Here is a 26662-nt window from a genome sequence, read left to right as displayed (position 1 = left end):
AGGGCCATCAGTTCTTTTGGATTGTGGATTGCCTGAGGAGACTTGGAGCGGGAAAGAGGTCAAATTTTCTCATCTTAAAATATTTGGCTGTCTTTCTTATGTTCTTATTGATTCTGATGCTCGTAATAAGCTTGAGGCCAAGTCAAGGAAATGTTATTTCATTGGCTATGGAGACGAGGCATTTGGCTATCGTTTCTGGGATGATCAGGGTCGGAAGATTATAAGAAGCAGAAATGTGATCTTCAATGAGAAGATTGTGTACAAAGACAAGTCTAGTACAGTTGCTGAAGCAGCTTCCCATGAGTTTGAGTTTGTGAGTTTGGATGATCTACCAGAGGTCACAGTGCAGTGCAGAGATGTGAGTGACGGGGAGAGTGGGTCCAGCACACCCATTCCCATTATTCCGCAGTCAGATCCAGAGCCGTCCACTCCAATAGCTGCAGTTTGCAAGTCAGGTAGGACTATTCGTCCTCCACAGTGTTTTTCACCTTCTTTGAATTACATTTTGTTGACAGATGGTGGAGAACCACAGAGTTACCAAGAAACTTTGCAAGATGAAAATTCTAGCAAGTGTGAGTTGGCCATGAAGGATGAGATGGATTCCTTGTTAGGGAATCAGACATGGGAGTTGACAAAACTTCCATCAGGGAAGAAGGCATTACACAATAAGTGGGTGTACCGGGTGAAAACTGAGCATGATGGCAGTAAGAGGTACAAGACCAGACTTGTTGTAAAAGGCTTTCAATAGAAACAGGGCATTGACTATTCTGAGATCTTTTCTCCTGTGGTAAAAATCACAACCATCAGGCTAGTTTTGGCTATGGTTGCTGCTGAAGATCTATTTCTTGAGCAGTTAGATGTGAAGACAGCTTTTCTTCATGGAGATCTTGAAGAAGACATCTACATGTACCAACCTGAGGGGTTTGTGGTACAGGGAAAGGAAGGTTCAGTTTGCAGATTAAAGAAAAGCTTGTATGGCCTGAAACAAGCTCCCAGACAGTGGTACAAGAAATTTGATGGTTTCATGTGTAGTGCAGGGTACAGCAGATGTCAGGCAGATCATTGTTGCTATGTCAAACAGTTTGACAATTCTTACATTATTTTGCTGCTATATGTGGATGACATGCTCATTGCAGGGGCTAGTATTGATGTGATCAACAGTCTGAAGAAGCAGATGTCAGAGCATTTTGTAATGAAGGATTTGGGAGCTGCAAAGCAAATCCTTGACATGAGAATTGTTAGAGACAGAGTCAGAGGCACTTTGAGACTCTCACAGGCTGAGTATGTGAAAAAGGTACTCAACCGGTTTAGTATGGACAAGGCCAAGCCAGTTGGCACACCATTAGGGAGTCATTTCAGACTCAGCAAGGATCAGGCACCAAAGTCAGAAGAGGAACAAGACTATATGAGTAAGGTTCCTTATGCCTCAGCTATTGGGTCACTTATGTATGCTATGGTTTGCACTAGACCAGATATTGCTCATGCAGTGGAAGTTGTGAGTAGATACATGAGTAATCCTGGAAAACAACATTGGGAAGCAGTGAAGTGGATTTTGAGGTACTTAAAAGGCTCCTCAGAAACGTGCTTGTGTTTCTCAGAAGAGGGCTTAGAGGTGCAAGGCTATGTTGATGCTGACTTAGCTGGAGACATTGATAGCAGAAAAAGTACCACAGGTTTTGTTTACAATCTGGGTGGTACTGCAGTTTCATGGGGTTCTAATCTACAGAAGACAGTTTCTTTGTCTATTACAGAAGCTGAATATATTGCAGTTTCAGAAGCTGCAAAAGAGATGGTTTGGATACAGGGCTTCTTGGAGGGATTGGGTAAAAAGAATCAGAATAGCACTCTCTACAGTGACAGTCAGAGTGCCATATTTCTTGCCAAGAACCCAACATTTCATTCCAGGACTAAACACATTCAGATCAGGTATCACTTTATACGATCATTGTTGGATGATGGACAGTTGCTACTTGAGAAAATTTGTGGAAGTAAGAACCCTGCTGATATGTTGACAAAGGGTGTCACACTTGAGAAACTGAAGTTGTGCGCAACTTCAGTTGGTCTTCTAGCGTGAAGACAGGAGCTGTGAGTTGCAGAGGTGGAGGATATCATGTTTGAGGCAGGGGCGACAATGTGAGTGTACCAGTCTCCAAGTGGGAGAATTGTTGAGTATTTGGAGTCTGGTTCACGCCGCTCGAGCGAAGCGTCTAGCCGCTCGAGCGAATATAAGTCAGAGAGCTTCGCTCGAAGAGAGCTCGACAGACTGCTCGAGCAGAAGCAAGTCAGAGAGGTTCGCTCGATGACCGCTCGACTCACGGCTCGAGCGGAGGGAAGTCAGAGAGCCTCGCTTAAGGAGCCGCTCGACTCACGGCTCGAGCGATTGCGGGAAACAGGTTCGCTCGACGCGGGCTCGACACGCCGCTCGAGCGAACATCATTAATTCTGCTGTTTTAGGGTTTCCGCCGTACAACATATATATAGTGTTGTTGTTTGACTTGTACTGTATGACTGTGAACAGTAGCCGTTCTACACCATTGTATTGTGATTCCTCATCTAATACAAATCCTCTGCAACTCCCGTGGACGTAGGCAATTTGCCGAACCACGTAAATACTATGTCGTGTGTGATTGCTTGTTTTTCTCGTGTCTATATTCACTTTATTGTCATCGTTATTCACAACAAAGTGGTCAAGCAATTGCAAGATGAAATATGAATCTAATACACAAGTACGAGTAATACTATATACAGTTGTAGATTTCGCAAGCGCCGCACAATCGTTTTGAAAAAGAGTGAAATCTACTATTAAAAAATTAATTTTTTTCATATAGATTTTCAAAAAAATTATACAACATTTACACACTTTACGATTTTAAATATCATTTCTCATACAATTAAGTGGCTCCAATGCAACATTCGGCAACAAGCTGTACACATGGAGTGAAATGAAGAAGAAGCTGCCGCTAGCTAGAGATCATACAGTCCTCCTTTTCTTCGAACACATATCCGGAAAAAAAAATTTTTTTGATAGTTGCAAGTGTACATGTAAATATCACGCAATGTTTTTAAAAAAAGTGAATAAATACAAGACTCATATAAAAAATTAATTTTTTAATAGTAAATTTTACTCTTTTTTAAAAAGACTGTACAACGTTTGCACACTCTACGATTGTATGTAACATTACTTTGAAAAAAAAAGTTCAAGCACCATCAATCTAAGTGGGATCTGCATCAGACGTTAGCACTTCCTCCACGTGTACAATGATGATTGTGGACAATATTGATGTCTTACGGAACAACGGAAAAGAAGAAGAAGAAGAAGAAGAAATTCTGCTTGAGCAAAAAAAAGAAGAAGAAGAAATTCTGGATTCTCATAATTGTTTCATTAATTTTTTTGTTTTGGCGAAATATAAGCTTACATGAAAGATACAAGGCCCGTTACGTACCTGTAACTAAGTGAAAAAACCTAAAAGGAAAAACAAAGAAAAAAAATACTAAAGATTACATATAGGGACAAAAAGCGCCCCCACTCTCCCTCCGGCCTCCCCTCGTCACCGTGCATGCAACAACGCAATCTTATCTCTCTATTTCGCACTCTCTCCTTTTATGCTGCATGCTTAGGCTTTTGGTGCTTAATTCCACAGCTAGCTATATCATGGGGAGCTGTGGGATGGGAACACCAATAGCTGCAGCCACGGGAACGGTCTCCTTGTTAGCTTCAGTTGTACTCTTCTGTATTTCGATGTCATTTGCTTCCATGTCTTCCATCACGGTTGCCATCCCGCCATTCACTCCTCCAATTACCTTTACTGGTTCAGGAATTTCTTCAATGGCTTCCTTTTCTTTGTATTCCTTGTACTTTCCCCACAGAACCGAGTATAATCCCATTACGATTAATACAGAGCCCAGAATACTGAAACCACAAGTGGATATATAGATTTATTTATCAGTATTTGGCTCCTAGATAATTAATAGTTGTAATTAAATTGAAAAAATGATTTTTTTTTTTTTTTTTTTTTTTTTTTGTGGGCGAGTTTGGGGGGCCGGGGTGATAAGACTGAAAGATAAATTTTGTTTTTTGGGCAAAGATGGAAAATTCAGTTCATTCTGATAATAAACAGATTATGTGATTAATTATCTAGCCAGAAAATGTATAATTTACGGAATTTGTGATTTTCTTTTTTCAACAAGAAAGTTCGAGTTGTTGTTGTAGTTAAATGCCTATATATAATAGGCATGAGATGAAATACAAAAGAAAACTTACCCTCCTAGGTAAACCTTTTCAGCGAGGATGAAAGAGCCCATGATGGCAACAATGATCATCATCAGAGGGCTAAAAGCAGTGACAAAGACAGGCCCTCTTTTCCGCATGACCAACCCTTGGACATAGTAGGCAATGCTGGATGACACTATACCCTGTTCAGGAAAATCAAATGTTTAATTTCTAAAGCAAATTAAGAGAGAGAGAGAGAGAGAGAGAGAGAGAGAGAGACTTACAGCATAGGCAGCTGCAAGAAGATTCATATCCCAGCCAATGTTCCAAGCAGAGGGCTTGTGCTCCAAAACAAGAGTGACAGCTATAGACTGGAGTGTGCCCATGAAGCACACAAGGGCTGTGAGTGAGAGGTGAGCTGAGTATCTCTTCATTGTAATTGCCTGTAAGACAAGTAATATAAATTTCATTTTCCCAATAATTTAAAAAACCACCAGATTTCTATAAAATGAAGAGGATAAACGAAAGACAAAATCGTATCTTTACCTGAATGATGAAGAAAGAAGCCCATGCAAAGGTAGCAATGATGAGAAGCATGGAACCCTTAAACCAGTCCTTGTCAGCGGATCCAGTGGCCTCTTCAGGGGTATAGGATTTAGGGTGATGCATGTGCTGAGACCACACAAAATTAAGGACTTGTCCTTTGTAAAGTGTCATCAACATGGCTCCAGCCACCGTCACTATTGTTCCCACCACCTTTGCTTGGCATCTAACTTTCTTCATGTTCAACTTCTCCATCCTATTCATCCGAAATAGCATACGTTAATGTTAATATTCCAAACCATTATGGCAAAAAGAAGAGATCGAGATGATGATGATGCTAAATACCTGCAAAGAACTGCCATGACGAAGGTCATTGCTGGGAGCATATTGCTTATGGCACAAGAGTAGGTAGGCGACGTGAATTTCAAGCCGGCGTAGTATAAGTTCTGATCAATCACTGGCCTGTAGAAACAGAGCAGATAAAACAGAGGAAGAAAACGTTTTAGACCAATTATCTAGTCTTTATAGCATGTTGTATATATGACAAATATAGATGAACAGATACTAACCCAAGAAGCCCCAGAACAAAAATCTGCATGAATATCGGAAATGTAATCTTTGGCCTCACTTTCCTGGAAGCAAGCAAAGAAACACGCATGAATAAAAAAACATTCCACCACGATCAACCCAGAACGACAATCTTCTCTCCTAATAATGATTTTAGTTATTTACCTCTCGAGAACTAGAGCAAAAGGAGCGATAACTGCGGTAGCAAAGGCGTGCCTGTAGACGACCAGGACGTAATGGCTCATTCCTCGGTTGAGTGAAACCTTCGAGATGATGTTCATGCCAGCATAGCCAAATTGCAGAGAAATCATGGCTATATAAGGCTTACATCTCTGAACAAAATTGCCAAAGCCTCCTTGTCCCTCCATATTTTTTTTCGTTTTTTAATCCTGGCTCAAGGATTCTAAAAGACAGGGAGAGGAGAAAAACTTTCAAGGAAGAATAGGGAGTGAAAGAAGAAAACTTAAGAGGAAGAACACTTCGAGTTTCTTGTGTCTCCTAAGTGTAAAATGTGGAGCCAGTCCACTATTTATAGGCGCCCATGGGAGAGGGCTCTACCCAAAGTAGTGCTGAAGCGAGTTAGAAGTACATGTCTCTTAACATGCTGATGAAATCATATTAAAGTAAAGAAACATCGGCTTTAAAATTCCTATACTTCATACGCAATAGTTGTGAAATAATCATTTATATCAAAAGTTTGATTAATTTAAAATTTATGCTCTAATATAATATAAATTGCTATAAATTTAAAGTACAACATAAGAATGCGTCAATTTATAAATTTATTTTTATAAAATTTTTTCGTGATTAAAGATTTTTTATTGCTATTTGTTCTAAAATTTTAAACAAAAAGAAAGGATGCATTCTAACATTGCACCAATCCTATCAAGTTGACATATTGTGATTATTCAGGTATATATCTATATATGTTCCGCGTGGCAACGTAGCTTTATTGCGGGGGCTTAATGGTTACATCTGTTTCAGGCTTTCGGCATAGATAGTGGCAAGCGATTAAAGAAAGAAGACTACTGGTGCTTGCTGATCATGCCAATTACACAGGCTGATATGCTGGTGGTGGCCCAGCACATGATGCCAAAATGGGACCACCCGGCCCGACTCGACTCGGTCTAATAGACTCGGATCGACACGAATGTCGAAACAGTTTGTCACCAAACTGAACTGCATGCCCTATAAATCAAATGTCACCATATATGGCTACCATAAAAGTGTGCAAACCGCAATATTATATAAATATAGCCTTCATTGCAAATCCTAATTTGAGCCCTACTAATCTTAACCACAAGTAGCAGCTTATAAATTAATCGTTTCAAGCAATTCTTTTAAAAACTTAGATCAGAGTACTAGTATTATAAGAAAATTATTTATTTGTAACTAGTTAATTTTAACAAAATTATTATTTATAATCAAAATAAATATATTTTGATCATAAATAATTTTTTATCACAATTAAATGATTATAAAAATCTATTTTTTTTGTAGTGTACTTCTATCCTATGCCTTTTTATTTTCTCGGAAACTTTTAGATCAGACTTGTACTAGTACTCGATCGGGAAATTGATTCTGATTGAAATTATTTCCGTCAATATTTCTCCTTTATTAAATAAATTTTTGACACGGTGACACCACATAATTAATTATAGTTGTCAGAGCTTCTTACATCACACTTATAAGGAATATTGTACGTAGTACTGCGGCTACTGCCACGAGGTTTTAGTTTTATAATTTAATTACATATTAATTTTGGGAATTTATGCTCACAAATGGTCAATATTGTTTGTTTTCTTTGTGTACGCGCGTAGTTTGTGGGACATCATGTGGTCACTTTATTAAGTTCATGGACCTAGCCTAGTTAATTTGCATATATATATATATATATATATATATCTTGTTTCAAACAATAATGATAAAAGCAACATGTATATATACGATCGACTTAATTTCTTCGATTGTTTATGTCAATATATATATATATATATATGTTTATTACTTGTGTCAGATCGATATTCTCTCAAGTTTTATAAAGTTTAAACCGCAAGTTTTTCTTTTTATCTTTTAATTGCGCTTTCTGGAATAAATATCTGCGCGCCGAACCTAGCTTACACGTACAATATGAAACGTACAGTACCCTACTTGAATTAATACAATTTAACATACTTTTCTATCTGAAAGTTTGAACAAAAGAAAGATAAGCGAAACTCTTAACATCATGATCAGTTTTAGCTTTATACTAATGGAACAACTTTAAGCTTGATTAATTTTTCCATAGTTAGTACTGTTTAAACAAAGTAAGACTTTTCTAGAAAAGATTATTATTATTATATATATATATATAGAGAGAGAGTGTTTAAACAAAGTAAGACTTTTCTAGAAAAGATTATTATTATTATATATATATATATATATAGAGAGAGAGAGAGAGAAGCCCATTTTTGCTAATGAGAACTTAGGACATGCTTGAGTAATGAGATGAAATGAGAATTTTGTGAATAGTCGTGAAATGGTTTAAATTTATAAGACGTTTTGTTGGGTTTTGGAAAAGGAAAAAGAAAATTTTGAATAAAAATATTACAAAATTCAAATATTGAATATAACTTTTTAATATTATTCTTGTTTTGAAATTTGAAAAAGTTGTATTATTTTTTGTATTTTGTTTTGAAATTTGGAAACGTTGTGATGGTTAGATAATAATTAGATGAAAAATTTAAAGACTTTAAATTGAAAAGTATTTTGTGTTTGATTAGTATTTGAGAATGAAATTATATACGAAAAGTTTTGACTATATTTAAGTGCCCAAACATAGCCTTAGATTCCTTAAATATATATATATATATATATATATATATATATATATATCTATAACTAGCTAGTAATGTGGAATTTATAGGATAAAAGACTCTAAATTGCAAGTAACAGAGTACTAGTCTGACAAGTAACTCAAGATCGCTAGATAAATTTATGGGTATATACTAATTCGAGATATTTAAGCCTTCTAACAAAGAAATTTAACAAGACCAATTTCCATATATAACATAAATTCCAACTTCCATAAATCTTCCTTTTATCAACTTAATTCTCGTAACAGTACTCCCATTTGATCAACTTCAAATTATGTCGACAGATCAACTCTTACTTCCTTTCTTAGTCGCACGATCGTTTGGATCAGTCCCCACATGATCATCAGTTTCTCCTTTATGATCTCATTAACCCCTTCATCCGTTTCTTCTAACTTCTTGAGTATTCTTCCCTTTCCACCTGTTTTTTTAGATCCAAACACTTCTCCCCCACTTTTTTCCCAATGCCATGGCCCAAGTGATGCACCATGCATGTTGTAGTTTCAAAAATATTTTCATTAAGACATTATATAAATTGAGCAAATCGTGCACCCTTAAGGCCGGTCCACGAGAAAGGCATGTATATCATGTTCAATATTACTAGGGAGTGTGTGTGTGTAGTATCCAGTCAAGCATGTAATATTTTCTAAGGCCACTCACAGGCACAGATTCTCTAAACAAAATCACGACATAGTTTGGTATGTACCTGATGTCGGACAGAATAGCGATTATTCTGCAAGTTAGTTTTAACAGATAATTCACAGGAAAAAAGACAAGAGAGTCGCCTAAAAACATAAAGAAAACAACTCTGATATTCAATTCAAAATTATCGATATTCAAGAATGATCCAAATCAACCCACAAGCCGGGTTGTAATAGCTGATAATCGGCTGTATTAGAATTTTACCAAAAATAGAAAAATTTCAATAATCATGCCAAAATTAAATGAGTAATAAAAGAAGTAATCTATCAAAAATCTACCCAAATCAAGTTCATAATCACTTCCAAAACAGTAAATGAAATATTACCATAAAAAGTAAAAAATAACTAAAAGTAGGAAATCAGAGGGAAAAACAGTAGAATTTGGCCTCGAAAATTATGCACATCGAGCATAGCTGGTTGCCCACGACATGCGCGCCAAAAAGAGCTTTCCGAATTGGGGTTATATGCGTGATTCTGATACCCGTAACCAAAGTTATGGCCAAAATACCGTAACGTGCCTAAAACTGCTCCAATCAATGAAAGATCACGATTTTCTGCGCTCTTTGTGCTTATCTACCACCTCAAAATATTTCAGCGTAATTAACGTTACAGTCTGACAACTCAGCATCATCTAACTCGAATCCTCCTGCAACCAGAAGGATCGATCTAAATTATATATAATAAGCTGTACGTTCATATATAGAGGCCACACTTGATCATCTCTAGATTTCTTGTCTGCTTGGCTTTTAGGGCACAATTCAAGGCACGCTGCACGCCTTCACTAATATGCCGATGTCACTTTGCTGCTGCATGCAGCAATATATATCATGTCAAGCTTTATCTCCGGGACCAGTTGCAGGGATCGAGCAGGGAGACCACATGCAATTTCATGACAAAGCGACACTGCTATATATCCTAGTCTAGCTAGGCCACGAGCTAGAGATAGCTAGAACAAGCTAGCTAGGGCTCCATGTACACTGCGTGCGTGCGTAATACTATTCCATGTCTTTCTTAATTTGGTTCAAAAGACCCTAAAGATTTTATTGAATGACGCAGTATTGCTACTCATGAAAGGGCCGAAATTGCCTTTCTAACATCGATCAGACAAGGATCGCACGCACAGGACTAGTACTCCACAAATGGCTCCAGACAGTGTGGCAAAGTGGAGCACCAGTAACCAAATGGGCATCTAATCACCCTCCAATCATTACAACTTTGTCGCTTCGTGCCAACCACAATTAATGCCAAAACAATTTTTCCTTTGAGCAACTAAGAAGAGAATGGTCTGATCAAATTTTCAGTACCCAAAAAAATGATTGAGATTTTTTTTTAGCCTGCTCAGATAAGTTATATGCAATTATAGCACTACAAACAAATTGTATAAGGAGGACGGACAAGTTGTGTTAATGGGGCTCTTTAGAGGGGTCTATATATAACAATTTGTTTTGAAAGTAATTAGATCACTAGCTGGAAAGAATGGAGTAGGAGAGAGTACTGCTAGGGCTCGCTAGCTACTCTCAATATGCAGCTAGCATGGGTCCTCTCAGGTTGTGAGTCATCATGTTGAAATCTTTTTGTGGTAATTCCGAGAGATATCATGATGAAACAATGATGATCTTTTGTTTTTCTTTTCATCTGTCTCCAACTCCACGGGGTTCAAGAGTACTAGGGTTCTTGCGTAAGATTCCACTTGAAAGCTAGGGTTCCAAGTTGCATGTTGGGGGTGATCATGGTAATGGAGACGAGGTTTCGCATGCAAATTGCCCTCACGAATTTTTTCACTTTACTCTGATATTTTGTCTTGCGTCTTTGTCGGTTTCTCTCTGAGGAAGTTGGGGATTGATTAATAAGGAGTGTTAAGGATGAATGAGAGGTAGCAAAGAAGATACACATTAAAGTCGTCCCTCCCAGCTTGATCTCCCGAGTGGTTGAAGACATGATGCAGCTCTATTAATATTCCCTATGATACAACTGATTACCGGCTGGCACTTAATTAGCTTTAATTAGAAATTAATGGTGTCATGATCTACCACACAATGTGTATATTATATTTCGAGTCACACGTAAACTTCAACATTATATTCATCCACGTACGGCATGTGATTTTAGAGCCTATTGATGGTCCGTCGATCGATGGTTTAATTAGTGAGTTAAGCATCATGACCAATCTGCGCCTCTACTACAAACTACTTACGTACCTATATACGGCGTTTTTATCAGTTTCAAACATTTAATTGATTTAAATATTAGAAGTTTTGACTTTCATTGGCCAAGTTGAAAAGAGATTAGATGATGAAAAAACTAAAACGAATTCGCGATAATGCACTAGCTGTTTATGTTTGCAAGGAATATTGTGATATATATAGGAATTTATTATGCATCATTCACTATATATTTACTCACACCTCACACGGCCTATAATTTTTTCATAAGGTGTTGAGGTATTTTTCATAGAATGTGGGATGTGAGATGTGGGTGGTGAATAGTAGTTGATGCAGATGAGAATAATTTTTCCTATATATAATGCCATTTTTCTTTCTATATGTGTTCTTCGAAACTATTTCATACAAAAGACTGATCTAGCTAGCTAGTAAATTAAAGGGTGGAAATTTCCCCGGCCTCCAAATTATAGTCGGCTTACACTTTGTTCTTATATATATATATATATATATATATATAATTTGGGTGTACAGTGCGTCTTTGTAATTAATTCCGGATTCAAGATATATATGCAAAATGTTAATTTGTTGAATAAAAAGTAGATCAATTTTTTCCATTCGTTAAAAAAAAAAAAAAAAAAAAATAAAAAAATTCATTCGTTAAATTATGAAATATTAAATACGTACGCTAATTTGCAATTATATATATATATATATAGATATATACCAACCATGCAGTACTTCTTGTTTTTTGAGCATCCAAACATGACTTCCAATAATCGATCGGTCTTTAAAAGACAAAAACAGGACCAGTAGTACTTACGATCGACCACTCCATCAACAAATTAAAGAAGCAATCTACTTTCTGAAATATGCCCACTTGCACTCGTGCATTCAAACAGTACTCAAACTTTGTACTCTTCTTCCCTTTTAGAAATTGTGAATTAAGCTAGCTCGGTGAGTTTCGTTCGTTCTTTCTATATATTCAGATTTATGTACTTAATTGGAAGCCGATCATCGAAGTCATGTTTTCTCAATTCTTTTTGGCAAACTTTGAAGTCCACGAATTTTGCACGTGATATATATATATATATATATATATATATATATATATATAATTTGTTAAAAACTCAATATCTATGCAGCATGCACTTTGTACGTTAATGTCTTGAAAGATAAAAATAAAAAAAAAAAATAATAAAAAAAAAAAAAAAAAAAAAAGAAATCTCTCCTTTTTATCTATCCAGGACTCTTTTTCCACCTGTACACGATCTTTAATTTACGACGTACGTCCTTGACTGAATGTCTCAATTTAATAGGAGAGATTCGACAAATGGTGTTAGCCATATGTACGTGTCGGTACCTAGCTTGAAGCAAACCTGTCCATCGGTCGGCAGAACATCGCGAACTTTCAACATGCAAAAAACACCTGTTAATTCTTTAACAAAAGGCCGTCTATCTGATCAATTATTGAAATCAAGTGAAACCAGACGTTGCTCCTGGAAGTGCAAGCTGGTCAAAAGTTCATTATTCCTCCAATTAATCTATACGATCGATGAACCAGCTTTGTCATGAACAATCAAAAACCAATCAAAGTCGTGCTTTAAGCCTTTTTTCTAGTCATCCTTGAGCTAATTAAATACGGAATCGGGCACTGCATGCTTACCCTTTAGAAAAAATGTATCTCGCACTGGCTTTTCTTCGAAAGCAACGAATCAACGTGAAAAGTTAATCAACCACGCACAGAATTAGAAGCTGATTGATCATAAATGTAGATCGAATATAGTCAATATTGTACATGCATATATATAAATATATATATATATATATGTTTGAGTGACGATCCAACCAAGAGCTATCAAGCTTTATCACTCAAAGAAGATCGAGTCGCACGGTCTACACTCATCAAAAAGCTATGATCAGGTCTTTTTGTTGATGTCGAAATCGTTAAGGAACGTACTTTATGTGGAGAACTGATTTATTAATGGTCTAGTACGCCACTACAAGAAAAGTGGTTAGTAACAAGATATTATTGATGATCACAATCAACTTTAATTTCTTACGTGCTACACCATACCAATCTCGTTCGTTAATTATATAAGATCTTTTTCCTGTAGATGAAGAGAGGCGAAAGTTTGATCACCAAAAATAGTATAATTTCTGAGGATTGCTAGGTCACTGTATCTTATCTGGATTTAATCTTGTAGATCGATCGTACGTACGTACGTATGCATGCTATATATAATTTGAGTCCTAATTAAGATAGCAATTTGATCCTCCTGCATGCATACATGCTGTACGTACAATTCCAATTCGAACTTCAGTTTTGCCTGAAAACCTCTGATCTGGCCAAAACATTTGGCTTGTAACAAATAACAAGCATGACACACTTGATAAATAAAGATAAAATTTTTACTATTTATAATATATAATGGTTTTGTTTAGTTAGAAGTTTTAACTTTGATATAAAATAGTACTTTTTTAGTGTGTATATATATATATATATATATATGTATGTATATAGGTCTAAGAAAGATCATAAGCTTTGACAGTTTCGACTTTGAGTACTGATCATGCAATATGATATAGTACTAGAAAAGGCATTCACGTCATTTTTGCTGATAAAGGTTTGATCATGACCACGCACGGATAAGGATGAGTCTTCTTTAAGTTTCTAACTCTAGTTAAGTTGTTCGTGTTGATCTGGAATATCATGACGTACTACGCCTGATTATGACCAATTAAGCCCATGCATGCATATAAGATCATCATGAGGTTTATTAGTTCTTTTCTTGATCGATCATCAACAATACTACTTTAACACGGATCAAACTTTGGTTTATCATTATGCATGGTACGTAATGCATGCGAAAATGCCAGCTGATCTATTTATGGACGTTGATTCGATCATGTTCATGCATGCACGCACAGCTAGCTGCTGCATACATCATGTCGATTGTAACGTCTTCTGATCTCTTTCTTAATTTGTTTTTTTTTTTCTTTTTCGTAATTATATATATGCTACATGATAGTCATAAAGTTTTCCAAAAAATTCACTCGAGGGTTCCAAAAAGGTGCATGGGGGAGGGAGGCTTAGATATTATATGCATATGCGCTCTAAGCTGTCTACCCTTGCAAAGAAAACTGTAAGAATCATATGTACATACGTAAGTCCTTAATTATAAATGTCCAATCTGGAAAATCAGGACTTGAATTCCTTGATTACTAAATCATGCATATTCAAGATGATCTTCAGCTAAAAATTATAGATTTGCTAATTCTAATTTGTTTCGTTGACTACGAGTACTCTAGTTGCATGCAACTTGCATTGCATTTTATAATATTAAATAAATGATTTAAATGTCAACTAGTTACAATCATTTCAGCCACCAAATTAACTACCATGCATGAGTACCATGGATGCAATTTGCAGTTTATATATATATATATATATATATATATATATATGATCATCACATGAACTTTTGGAATTAATGTTTGAAAGATTAATATTTAGACCAACATGCATTAATTAATTAATTATATATATATATAGTACATGGTAATGAAGTAGTAGTACGTATGATCGACAATTGAAGGAGATACCAAAGTGACAATATTTAATAATGCTAATTCTGTCACATTGCACTGATCATGACAAAGCATGCAGCTATCTCCCCCCCCCCCCCCCCCCCCCCCCCCCCCCCCCCCCCCCCCCCCCACATATATCCAATAAGACTCAGTTGCATCAATTTCATGATGCGTGCAGCATGCAGCTAGCTCATCATGTGTTGATGAACCGACAATTGTGCGCAGTTCCTTCCAACAAAGAAACAAGAACACGGCTACAACAAAAGCATAATATAGTGGAATCCACATAGTTATCGTGCACCATCCAAATCAAATATCGCTAGCTAGCTATTAGGTACGTCTTTAATTAGCTGCTTCCACGAGAGAGATTACAGAAATCAGATTGTGCTGGTGCGTACTGTTATTATAAGTCACAGCTACTAGTGCATGCATGCCGGCCAATTTGATTCACGATCAATTAATTATATATTCGTGATGCATGCATGGTCATTAATTACGTACGGCCACCTAGCTAGCCAGCCTGCTAATTATTTATATTCTTATAATTGACCCAATTCAATTCTGAATTATATTTAAACACATGATACATAATATGTTTTATAAACCATTGTAAACACAGATTGTTTTGACCTCATTCAATTCTGACCGTTCTTTATTTATATATTTATTTTATAATCAACCAAATCTTACGCAGTGATTAGTCATTTAACCCATGGCTGACATAGAGCTGGGCTTGGCCCAACTAACAGAATACCCAATAACCGCCGCTTCTACCTTTTGGGATTTGCGATCCACGACATTATTAGAGCTTCAATATCTAATTTAGGATTGGGCCTACACTAAGTACTAAACTCAATGGTTATCTTGACCGAGTTTAGCCCAATTCACCAGCACGCAAAATTGTGTGGGCTCAATGTAAGTGAGCTTTCATTTCAAAACTCAGTAATGGGCTGGTCACCAATCCCAGAGATAGATAATCCTTATAGATGCCATAGTATCTGGCCATGATGCCATCGTTCGGTATCTTTCTTCTTGAATGACTTCTTATATTTGCATACTGCGGTATACTTTTTTAATTATTCTTTTTCTAGCTGAAGAATCATTAAATGACCCTCTTTTCCAATTTTTCTTTTGGTTTGATATACGAAGCTTGCACTAAAAATTGGTGGGAAAATATGCAAGTTCGGTGTTATTTACGTTGTGATGAACGTGTTTTTCTTATAGTAGATTCCGCCCTCTAGATTTTAACAGACATTAGACTTTTTGACAGTCTATTTCTAATATACAACATCAATTTCCATTAATCTCTTTTCCAGTAGACACAAAAGAATATATTCGAACTCAATATAAAGTAACTAAGGCCTCGTTTATTTTTGTATAAGAGATATGATAATATAAGATTTTTTTAGATGTGTGAATAGTATTGAAATATGTGAGTTGAAATGAGATGAGATGATTTTGTTAAAATATATGTGTTTGTTTATCGAAATGAGATGAGAAGGTTTTGACTTTTTTTGTACTATTTGCTAAAGAAGAAAAATTGAGACCTACCACAGCTGTAAATGAAAAATTACATCTCAACATAGCAATTTATTCATAGGCTTCTGAATGGATAAGCAATATCTCTCAACTACATGGCCCCCACTGGCCGATGTACATCATCCATGGCCAGAAATCCTCGTTGAACTATGGGATCCAGGAAGCAGTCGAATTCACAGGATAAAATCTCGTTCGGCAATAGAGGCTGAAATGCCTATAACAATGTCACCCAGTGAGCGAACGGATCTCAACCGTCATCGTTGTCCATGGTGGGTCTCGATTCTCTGCTATGCTTTCTCCCTGATGCTTCAACTCTACCCTCATAGCACTTTCGGCGTGCCTTATAGGAACATGTGATCGCTGCGAGACAATGAGATATGTCCTCATCCACCTGGTTGCTTGCCCCCCCCTTTTGACTATCTACTCGATGGTCTCGATAAAGGTGTCCCCATGTCCATGGGGAACTGCGTCATGCCAAGTACATGAAAATCTGCACTGGCTCGTGTGCCCAGTGCTGGGCCCCGATGCCGCATCTTTGAATTAAGATGTTGCTCATCGTCCAACGTTGGTGGTGGTTCGGTGGACGCATGGTGGAGTGTACCAGTGGCGATTGAAGCGCCAAAAATCATGCAAAGCTCCGCATACTTTGGGCAACCCGAGGTACGGAACCTCTTCACTTGTAGTTTGGCCTAGTCCAAACATTTCAATATCTATATATTAGATAGTTGTTAAGACGACAATAAATATAAAAACACGTGGAACAGTAGCGCAATTATGGCATAATATTATAAAAACCATGGTTGCAGCTTCCTTACCCTAACGACATTTGCCCAATATTCGTCACTTCCTATAACCATTTTTGTATCGGAATCTCATCCCATACCAATTTGGCTCATTAGGTCGGTGTAAAACCGTTACATCATCTTTAGCCTATATATTATACCATTCACTTGGTTGGCATCATACGCCCTTATGCCTAGAGTCGTAACATGTTTAGCATACAAAGCTTGATCCCTACTTGTTATCTTCTCAACCTTTAGTGCACCAGTAAGGGCATCAGAGTACAACATCTCAATGAAAATTTCCTCCATCCCATCCACCCATAACTCACGATCAGTGTGTGAAATTTTCGAATCAGAATCCATGATCAAAAGCTAATATATGACAATCAAAGATGTATGCATTTGGCGTGTATAACATAAGTCAAAATTTCAACGCATTAGTGATAGGTGAGTGTACACGATCCATGGACTATATAGAAAATTCCAACAAGTAATATGCATGAACAATATGCAAAACATCAATGTAAATGAAATATAAACTACGAGGAAAGTGAGCCATACCTGCCAACGGTGAGATAGGCTAGAGGAGAGTAGGTAGTAACGCTAACAAAACAAAAGATTGTTAAAAATTTCAGAACACAGGAAGTGGCCATTTTTCAAATAAAATGGATGTACCATATATATTGCAAATTCAGAATATTTTACGCAACAATTAAATTGGTCCAAATAAAATCTGCATGCTAGCCTACCAAAAGAGTGTGACTATATAGCTGTAGCCAAAAGAATGTTCAGCGATGCTGATGGAAGAACTTTCAGTTCATCTTCGAGGTCCACAAGGACCTTAATGTCCAGTGGCCTCAATGGGAAAGGATCTTTGTGAGAATTTGTTTGGTTGTAGTCTCATCTTATACATATATATATATATATATATATATATATATATAATATATGAATACTAGTTCTGATATGTAGGATGGTCTTTTGAGAAGTGTAACCAGCAGAATTTATGTATATTAATTGTTGTTTCAGCCTTTAGAATCTAGGTATTTTTTTCCCATGTCACAAAGTGCTTTTTGATCTATTGATTATTAAATCCAAGTGCTCAGTTGGCAGTCATGGACGGATTATTAGTATTAATCAAAGTAGTGTTAAAGATCATGTGTGTAGCCTATGGCTTGGATGACTGCAGGATGTTGGCAAAAAGGGGAAGGGGGTTTGTTCTGTATATGTAATAGACATGCAACGAAAAATTGGGCCAAACCCTTTTCTGTTTTGCGAAAAAAATAGAAATCAATTCAGATGGAACTTTTAACCACCCAATATATAAATTCTAACCCATGTTTCGTAGTAATTGCAGATTATAGGTGGCCCATCTATTTGAGCAGAAGTTGTCTAAAGGATCTAGACCATCAAAATAAATGATGAATAATCAATGTTAGGTCAACCTACACGTCTATTAATTGACAGTTTAAAAAGGTAATAATGTTGAGATCAGTTGGCTAATATTGATAAGGAAGCTGTGTGTTCATAACAATCAGAAAAAAGTACCAAAAAAGGAGTTCTTGAAGCTTCTTGTAGTAAAAAACCATTCAAATGGTCAATTGATGCTAATAAAACACATACATGGTAATAGACCATGTGTCCCAATCCAAAAAGCCTCATGCCAAACCAACACGACCAGATATGCATGGCTAAACCAACTATAAAATAAAGAGAATTACTACAGACACAAAGAGATTACACAAAATTAAACTCACAAACTGACATGATTTTATGTGATCCGTCAGATCTACTTTACACTAAAAGTAATTTTACAATTTGACGCGCTGTATTAAGCCATTTCGGTTTGTAGATTTACTTTTATGTAATCCCTTTGTGGCTAAAGCATTTCTCCAAAATAAAAGAAAATTGGAAAATTTCATTCCCTTGGCTTTTTTCCATATACTTTCATTGTTTGGTTTAATTAAGGAGAGTCTGACATAGTAAAAAATGGGTTTTAAATTTTCTGAATATCAAGTCATCTAAAGTTTCTGTTTCTTGAAAACCCTTGCAGATTTTTTAAACATACGTATCTGATGAACATCAATTTGATGTTCGGTTGATATATTTTTTTCTCTAGCTCACTGTCAAATGAAAGCTATATACAACTCCAAACCTTCTTGTATTTATAGCAGGAGTGACATTCTGGTATATGTATTTGTCCTAGCTTTGAATAGGCTGACAAATATGGTTTTCGAAATAACCCCACAAAGTTCACCCCAAATATCCGTTGCTTCATCAACATTTCTATATCCGCTCTATTATCATTTGCTAGTTTTATTGGCATATTTCTATACCACAAGAGACATAGGGGCAGGTGGATGGGTGTATAAGGTGGGGTTTCCCCTTGAAACATGTGACTGTTCCAATATCATAGCATTTAATTGATGGTGATGCACATTTCTGCAGAAATAGTGGACACTCTTTTCTGCAGAAAGTGGTCCTGGCCAGGTATGACACAGAAAATGGGGAGCTAAGCAGCGGGATACTGTTACAGCTCCCAAAAAATAAAAATACAATTTCTATAGACAAAAGTCAAAGCAATAATCAACAAAAATTTAAAAAAATAATAATAATGTTTTATTATGTTGTTGTGTACCCATTGTGTCCCTATCAATTTTTTGACCGCTTAACCCTCCCCTGCCAAAAGCTAACTTGGTGGTGTCTGTTGAAGTGTCTTACATCCATAGTGCACCTACAGCAAAGAAAATTCTTCGTTCTCCACTTACTTATACCATTCCTAGGGCTAGCTTGAAGCTCTAAAACCGGCATCTTAATGAACTAGTAAATTTTTTTTTATTTAAAGTTGTTTACAACTTTGTTTTTTCTATTTCTTTTAAGGATTGAAAGAGTTCTCCTAAAAGCAGCAGTTAGCTAAACCAAAAGGTATCAGCACCGACTTGCTAATGGAGCCAAATCAAACACTCCAAACTTTAACATCCTGTACAGGGGGCGCCATGTCTGTGGTAGTAGGCACAAGAGCAGTGGTACAAGCTGCTTTAGGTTGTGTTTTCAAGCTCGTTGAGATAAATACGTACTGAACCACGCAATAAACTTTCTGAAGATGTTTCAAAGGTTTGATCATGCTGTCACGAAATCTCAACTATCTCATTTTCTATTCATCTCCTAGTGTTTTTCCTTTATTTCTAGGTCTCTATTCCATGTAAAAAACGGTGTTACATAACCATTCCAAAATCAGATCATAACTATTCCACCTCCACTCCTAATAAAAAGACACCAAATCATTCAACACGCATCATAGATAAACAAAGTCCAACCAAAAATTATCTAAAAGGACAAATATTGGAGAGTATTTTCGGGTTACTTGGTACGACCTAGTTCTCGGACCCGTGCTGCCCGTCGAATGTGTTGAATGCCGTTTATGGCACCACTTATAGAGAGAGGGTCGACGGTGACAGATCTTGTTTTTCTATGGTGGGGGTGCTTTTCCTGGATTTGGGCATGTTCTGAGGATTTTAAATTTGGTCTTAAACACAGTGGGAGCTGGAGATTGGGGAAAACATTCAAGCACCCATGTGAGAACACTGTTCTCGCAGAGGCCGGACAATGGTGCCTTGCAAAATCCCACAAGACGCAGCTGTTCTCTAGTGCAGGGGAGAAGACCATTGGTTGGTACAGTGTCTTCTTATTCTGCAGGGGAGTAATGGAGATTCGCACGGATGAGGTCTCTTAAATCGCACTTCACTTTCGCAGAGATGGGCACGCAGCTTTCTCAGAGATGGGAACGATGGTTTCTGCAGGGCACCAATGGAGATTCGCATTACGTATCGGCAGGCTTTGCTGCCGAAAGGGCAACGAGAGAGAGAGAGAGAACGGAGAGGGTCGGACCCAGATTTCCGTGTAGGGTACAGTAAACAGTGATAAAATAAAGAGAGAGGAATTGAGATTAAAAAATAAATAAAAAATGAGTGTTTATTTTTAAAAAGTATCTGACCGTACAAAATTTGAGAAAAATTTTTAAAATTTTGTATTTTATGAAAGTAAACAAAGTCTAAAATTCAAAAAAAAATAAAGATAAAATAAAGAAATAAGTGTTTCTCTTAATTTTTAGAGAATTTAGACTGTTTAAATTGTAAGTGTGTTTTCTAATTATAAAAAATGAAATGATATTCGTAAAATGTCACAATTTTTTAATTCACCATGAACGCATTTAACATATGTCAATTATAACCACAGGTGCCGAACCACAGAACATGACACCGTGCACATATTAATACTAAATATGGTTAAAAATATTTTAATCAACTAATTTAAAACCAACAAGAATGTGATATTCGGAATTGTTACGGGGGAAGTTATAGCCTTTGTTTTTAGAAAACATCTTATCTCATTTTATTGCAATTTTTTCAACTTTCAATATAAAATAAGATAAATAATTTAACTTTTTCAAATTTTAAAATAAAAATAATATTAAAAAATATATTCTAACAATATTTTATTCAACTTTTTAACTTCAATCTCAACTCATCTCATTTCATTTATAAAAACAAACGAGATATAAGTCTCATATTGAACGAAAATATTACAGTGATATTGTATGAAAACAAATGTTTTAGCTATTATAAGATTTTATAAAATGATATTGTATGAAGATAAATGTTTTAGCCATAATAAAATTTTATAAAATGATATTGTATGAAAGATAAATGTTTTAGTCACAATGAGATTTTATAAAATGAAACTTACAAATTGATATATCTTGATATGGTACATCATATTGTAAAATAAATCTAACATATTATATGAAGTCACATCAATTAATAAATTTACTTTTATAAGATTTATTTATAGTTGTAACAGCTCCCTTCCTTGTATGAATGTTAAGTCCCGCACAAACTATTGATCTATTAGGTGAATTGGCAATATAACATTGGCAAACCTCGATTGTAACTTTAATTAATCAGTTTGGAGGGTATCACAATATATATAAATATATATATATATATATGTGTGTGTGTGTGTGTGTGTGTGTGAGATCATTAGTGTGTCCAAAGATCATGACAGCAAACGTGGATTGAATTATAGATAATTGCATTACATATATTTTTGTCACAGTAAAATAAGAGAAGTGATATTTGCAATCGTAAAGTATATAAACGCTACGCAAATTTTTTAAAAAAATTGAGTAAATACGAATTTACATGAAATAATAATAATAATAATAATTTTTTAATAGTAGACTCTACTCTTTTTCAAAAAAATTATACAGCACTTAAACATTCTGCGATTATACGATGCATTACTTCAATAATAATTAATTGAGTTCCTATCGACATTAAAGCGATTCTCGTTATCACGATTCATACCGCCACATCATATATAGACGTTAAGCATTATAATTTTCAACTCTGGTTGATTAGAGACATACCCATAATTATATAATTGACCCAGATTCCCAAATATGTACAATTCATCCGATCATATCATAAATTTGTGTCTCTAGGTAAGGAAAAATAGCTAATTGCCAATAGGATTGTTCATCCGGACCAAATATTTTTTCACCCTGATCCGAAATTCGGGAAACCAAATTCTAGTTTCGAATGTCAGGCCGAAATCCCGATTGCAAAACTCAGATATATCTGGTACCCAATTTGTCTGTTTTCTGTTATTGTTGTTGGTTTTTTTTTTTTTTTTTTTTTTTTTCAACATGCTTGAGTGCTGCAAAATTAAAAACCCATTAAAATGGCTCCCAAATATATAAGGGCTAAGGGCCTTGGGTGCATTATCGATACGTTTGCCCATTGGCCTGCGTCTAGAGCGTCGTGTGTTTGCAAAATTCAAGCCACTTTCACCCAAAATTTGAGAACTTGCACACAAGGCAGATCACTCATACTATGTTATATTTTCATTATTTATTTTTACAGTATACACTGCAAGTTCAAAGTGAAGTTTGAAGCATGCTACACTCAAACATGCAAAAAAAAGGTTAAATCTGAAATTCAGGTTTTTAAAAAACCTTCCAGCCTAAGTTTAACTTGAGCTAACTCAGTCAAGATTTCAGTCCGAATTTGAAGCTCAGATTTCGATCCAAATATATTTGGATTCTTGAGTTAGAATCCGGATAAACAGTCTTAAAACTTGTCAATACCTCGTATACTTCACGTGTTGTGTTGAATGTGGGGGCCATGCAATACTTTTTTAAAAAATTAAAAAAAAAAATCTTTATATCTCATCTTTAATTATAAGGTGCCGCCCGGAACACGTGAAGAGTCTCGCGACCTCTTTCGGGACCAGTAAAGGACACTCGAATAAAAACAAATAGGTCTTCTTCATTACGTGATCAATTTGCTTTATTTGTATTTTTCTTTTTTTTAAAAAAAATTAAGGAAATATCGTCGAACTTTCGAGAGATTAATTAGGATTTTATTCTATCACACCGAGTACTAATAAAAAGAAAATAAAATATCGTGTAGGAACTCATCTAATTGGTGTTATGTTTCCTTTGTAACATAAATTCATCTCAACTCATCATTACAATTTTTTCAAATTCTAATACAAAATATAATAAATAATTCAATATTTTAAAATTTTAAAATAATAATAATATTAAAAAATAATATTTTAACAATATTTTATCATCTCAATTCAACTTAATTTAACATTCAAACGCAGTTGCAAAAGAAAAATTCTCCTAATCATTTTTATACCACACGCTATACATAATTTTTAAATTTATTTATTTATTTTTTTTTATCAAATATGTAGTATATAGATAATAAATAGAATAACTTAATTAGTTAAAAAGAATAAAATAATAAAATTTAAAATAATAAAAATAAATATGGTGTAGGGTTTGTGGAGACGATAATATTTTATTTCGCACGGTTTTTCAACAGTCTTTCTACGTAACACTATTTAATTAACAACTATATATACATATTTAACAGTCATCAACAATTTTTATTTAGTTTTTGGAATCTTCTTAAATTAAAATGAGTTTTCATTTAAAGTTCAAAGTTTTAAAGTTTAAAAATAAATTTTATTGATAATTTCCGTTTTTTCCCCGGAGGACAAGTTTGCAACGAGTACTTTTTTTTCTCTTTTATTTTCTTTATCTTAGATAAGCACGCATCTATTTATTGAATAATAATGAGTTAAGTAATGAAATAAATTATATAGAATCTATCTAAATTGAATTTAAAGTATGCTTAAATGTTAAGATAAATTTAATATTTTTTACGAAAAGTTAAAAAATATTGTAGATTTACGTATAAATATATGTTAAGTTGAAAAAAATTGTGGATCCCATAATTTTGAGTTGAGATGAATTTAATAATTTAAGATTTAAGTGTTTGAATATTAGACTTGACTTAAAATTAGACTGAACGCAACTGAGTGTTGCAACCAAACGAAGCCTTAGTCACGCCAATGGCTATAAATCTATTCATAGACTATTTTTGCATGATCCGAAAATAGTGTCAAGGATATAATATTTAACTTCCAAGGGTTGTAATTTGGTTTCCACTTAATGTAGTTTATAGATGTCATTACTATGCCGTCCAGCGTCTATCGTTGAGCTTGTTTTATTGTGCATTTACACTTATAAATTACCACTATTATGAACTTTGGAAAAAGCTATGTAATCAATTTGGAGCGTTATTACATCACAAAACATGACGAGTGACGAGTCATGTATCCCAAGATCCAAAGTATATATAATTACGTTTTACTCATGAATAAATATTAACAGGCTCTCTCATATGCGTTTTCTTTTTATTTCATTTCATCTAATTAATATAATTTTTTTAAATTTTTAAATAAAATATAATAAATAATTTAATTTTTTTAAATTTTAAAATAAAAATTATATTCTAATAATATTTTTTTTAATTTTTAATTTTTATCTCAACTTAACTCATTATGCAAACCAGGCCTAAAACGTTTCTTACCAAGACATCGTAGCCAAATTAATGAGTTGACCTGGATTATTAAACTCATCCAATCAAACCATTAAATTGTGTTTTAGGTAAGTAACCATAGCTTGCCACGTATACTTCATAATAATAATAATAATATTATTATTATTATTATTATTATGAGTAACTATATGTACTACAGATTTTATTATATAAGATTTTTTTTTTTTAAATAAACCTTATATAGTATCTTTAGCATTTTCTAATTATTATTTTATAAATGTTTCTTTCTTTTCCGAGGGAGTAGACGAAGAGTTTCGCGAAGAGAAAATGGGTTGCGAGTATTTCTCTCCACAGTTTTTTTTATTTATTTATTTAATGATTAAGAAAATATTTTTTAATAATATTATGATTTTTTAAAAAAAAAATATTTAAGAATACCAAAAACTTGAATGAAAAAAAAAATCAGAAAAAATATATTCTCGGGATGGGTCTCGTGCTCATGCTTGAAACTCTTACACCGGCCAGCAAATAAAGGACAATACTCAAAAGGGTGGAGCTACTATGCCGCCCTATCTTTATCGCCTGGCGTATCGTTCAGGAGTTTTTTTTTTTTTTACATTTTTAATATATTTAAATATTTTTAAAAAATAAAAAAATACATCAATACATTTAAAATCACTTCTTTAATTATTAAATAAATAAAAAAATTTGACCAATAGTCAAACTAAGTGGACAAAGTAGTGTTTTCCCATATACATATATGGGAGATTCTTCGATATTTGTTACGTGGTGATCAATTTTCTTTATTTCCTTCTTTCTTTTTTTAAATGAATTTTCTCTCTTTCTTAATATGTCTTTTCTTTCTTTGAAACAATAAAATTAAGGAAAGTATATTTGCATCATTATATAATGTGTAATTATTTACATCAGTTTGTAGTCGTAGCACACCTCATGTGCTGAGTTTAAAAAAAAAAAAATCAATGAGGTTTGCGAAGAGTGTGGCTGATGTAACTCTTATATAATACGGTGTACAAATTCATATCATTGGTACTGTTACTTTCGTGTTATGTATTTTATTCCTCACAACTTTGAAAAATTTTAATTTTAATAGCTATGAATATAAGTTTTATTCCATTTTTTCATACATTTTGATTTTTTTATTAAAGGACATTTCATATTTAAAAAATTGAATTTAAATATATGTATATTAATATATATATATACTATATTATAATAAGTGACTATCTAACTATGAATAATAATTTTTATTATTTTTTCCGTTAATTTTTCTTATTTTTCCGTTGAGTCCGTTAAGTCTTGTTTTACCAAAAGGCATTAAAAATCCTTAATTTTTTGACGTGTAGCTCCCTTATAGAATTTAATGAAGAATCCTATCTTATCAAAAGGTACTTAATAGTCTCGTGGCATACATGAATTGATGTCTTTTTTTCATGTCTTTTTTGTTTTGACAGTGATTTTCCTTTCTTTTTGTTTCAATTTTCTATATAAAAAATTAATAATATTTTATTATTATATAGAAAGTAAATAGATAATACAATATAGATGCAGACTAATACTCATATTTTGCTAAAGTTTTGAGTTTTTTTAATCTTATTTTTAACCTTATTTTATTCTTATATTTTCTTTTTTTAGATAAATAAGTTACTAATTTTTTATTCTTATTTTTATTTAAATTATTATGTGATCAGGTACATTCCGAGGCTAATGTACTTGAGATCGTTTTCTAGCGTGTGTATATATATATATCTGTTAATTAAATATGATTGATCTTTTCCCAA

The 26662-nt window shown here is 34.4% G+C and overlaps 1 protein-coding gene across 1 annotated transcript; it reads right to left on the bottom strand.

Moving 5' to 3' along the window:
• Positions 1 to 3365: 3365 nt before the first annotated feature.
• LOC121264277 (WAT1-related protein At5g07050-like) lies at positions 3366 to 5832 on the bottom strand. The gene is made up of 7 exons (XM_041167392.1): positions 5486 to 5832; positions 5323 to 5385; positions 5099 to 5215; positions 4757 to 5009; positions 4495 to 4653; positions 4262 to 4413; positions 3366 to 3910 (listed from the first exon to the last, which is right to left on the bottom strand). The coding sequence occupies exons 1-7, from the start codon at positions 5686 to 5688 to the stop codon at positions 3646 to 3648; spliced, it is 1212 nt and encodes a 403-aa protein (XP_041023326.1). The 5' UTR covers positions 5689 to 5832; the 3' UTR covers positions 3366 to 3645.
• Between the last annotated feature and the right edge of the window lie 20830 nt (positions 5833 to 26662).

This window comes from Juglans microcarpa x Juglans regia, chromosome 5D (assembly GCF_004785595.1).
Source record: "Juglans microcarpa x Juglans regia isolate MS1-56 chromosome 5D, Jm3101_v1.0, whole genome shotgun sequence".
In the NCBI taxonomy this organism is placed as follows: Eukaryota; Viridiplantae; Streptophyta; class Magnoliopsida; order Fagales; family Juglandaceae; genus Juglans; species Juglans microcarpa x Juglans regia.
The sequence above is the reverse complement of the archived record's forward strand: the minus strand, read 5'-3'. Positions and strand labels throughout refer to the sequence as shown.

Coding starts and splice junctions, on each gene's coding strand:
- LOC121264277 (XM_041167392.1), bottom strand. CDS start 5,688: ATGGAGGGACAAGGAGGCTTTGGCAATTTTGTTCAGAGATGTAAGCCT. Junction 5,386..5,485: donor TTTGCTCTAGTTCTCGAGAG/GTAAATAACTAA, acceptor GCTTGCTTCCAG/GAAAGTGAGGCCAAAGATTA. Junction 5,216..5,322: donor TTTGTTCTGGGGCTTCTTGG/GTTAGTATCTGT, acceptor CTGTTTCTACAG/GCCAGTGATTGATCAGAACT.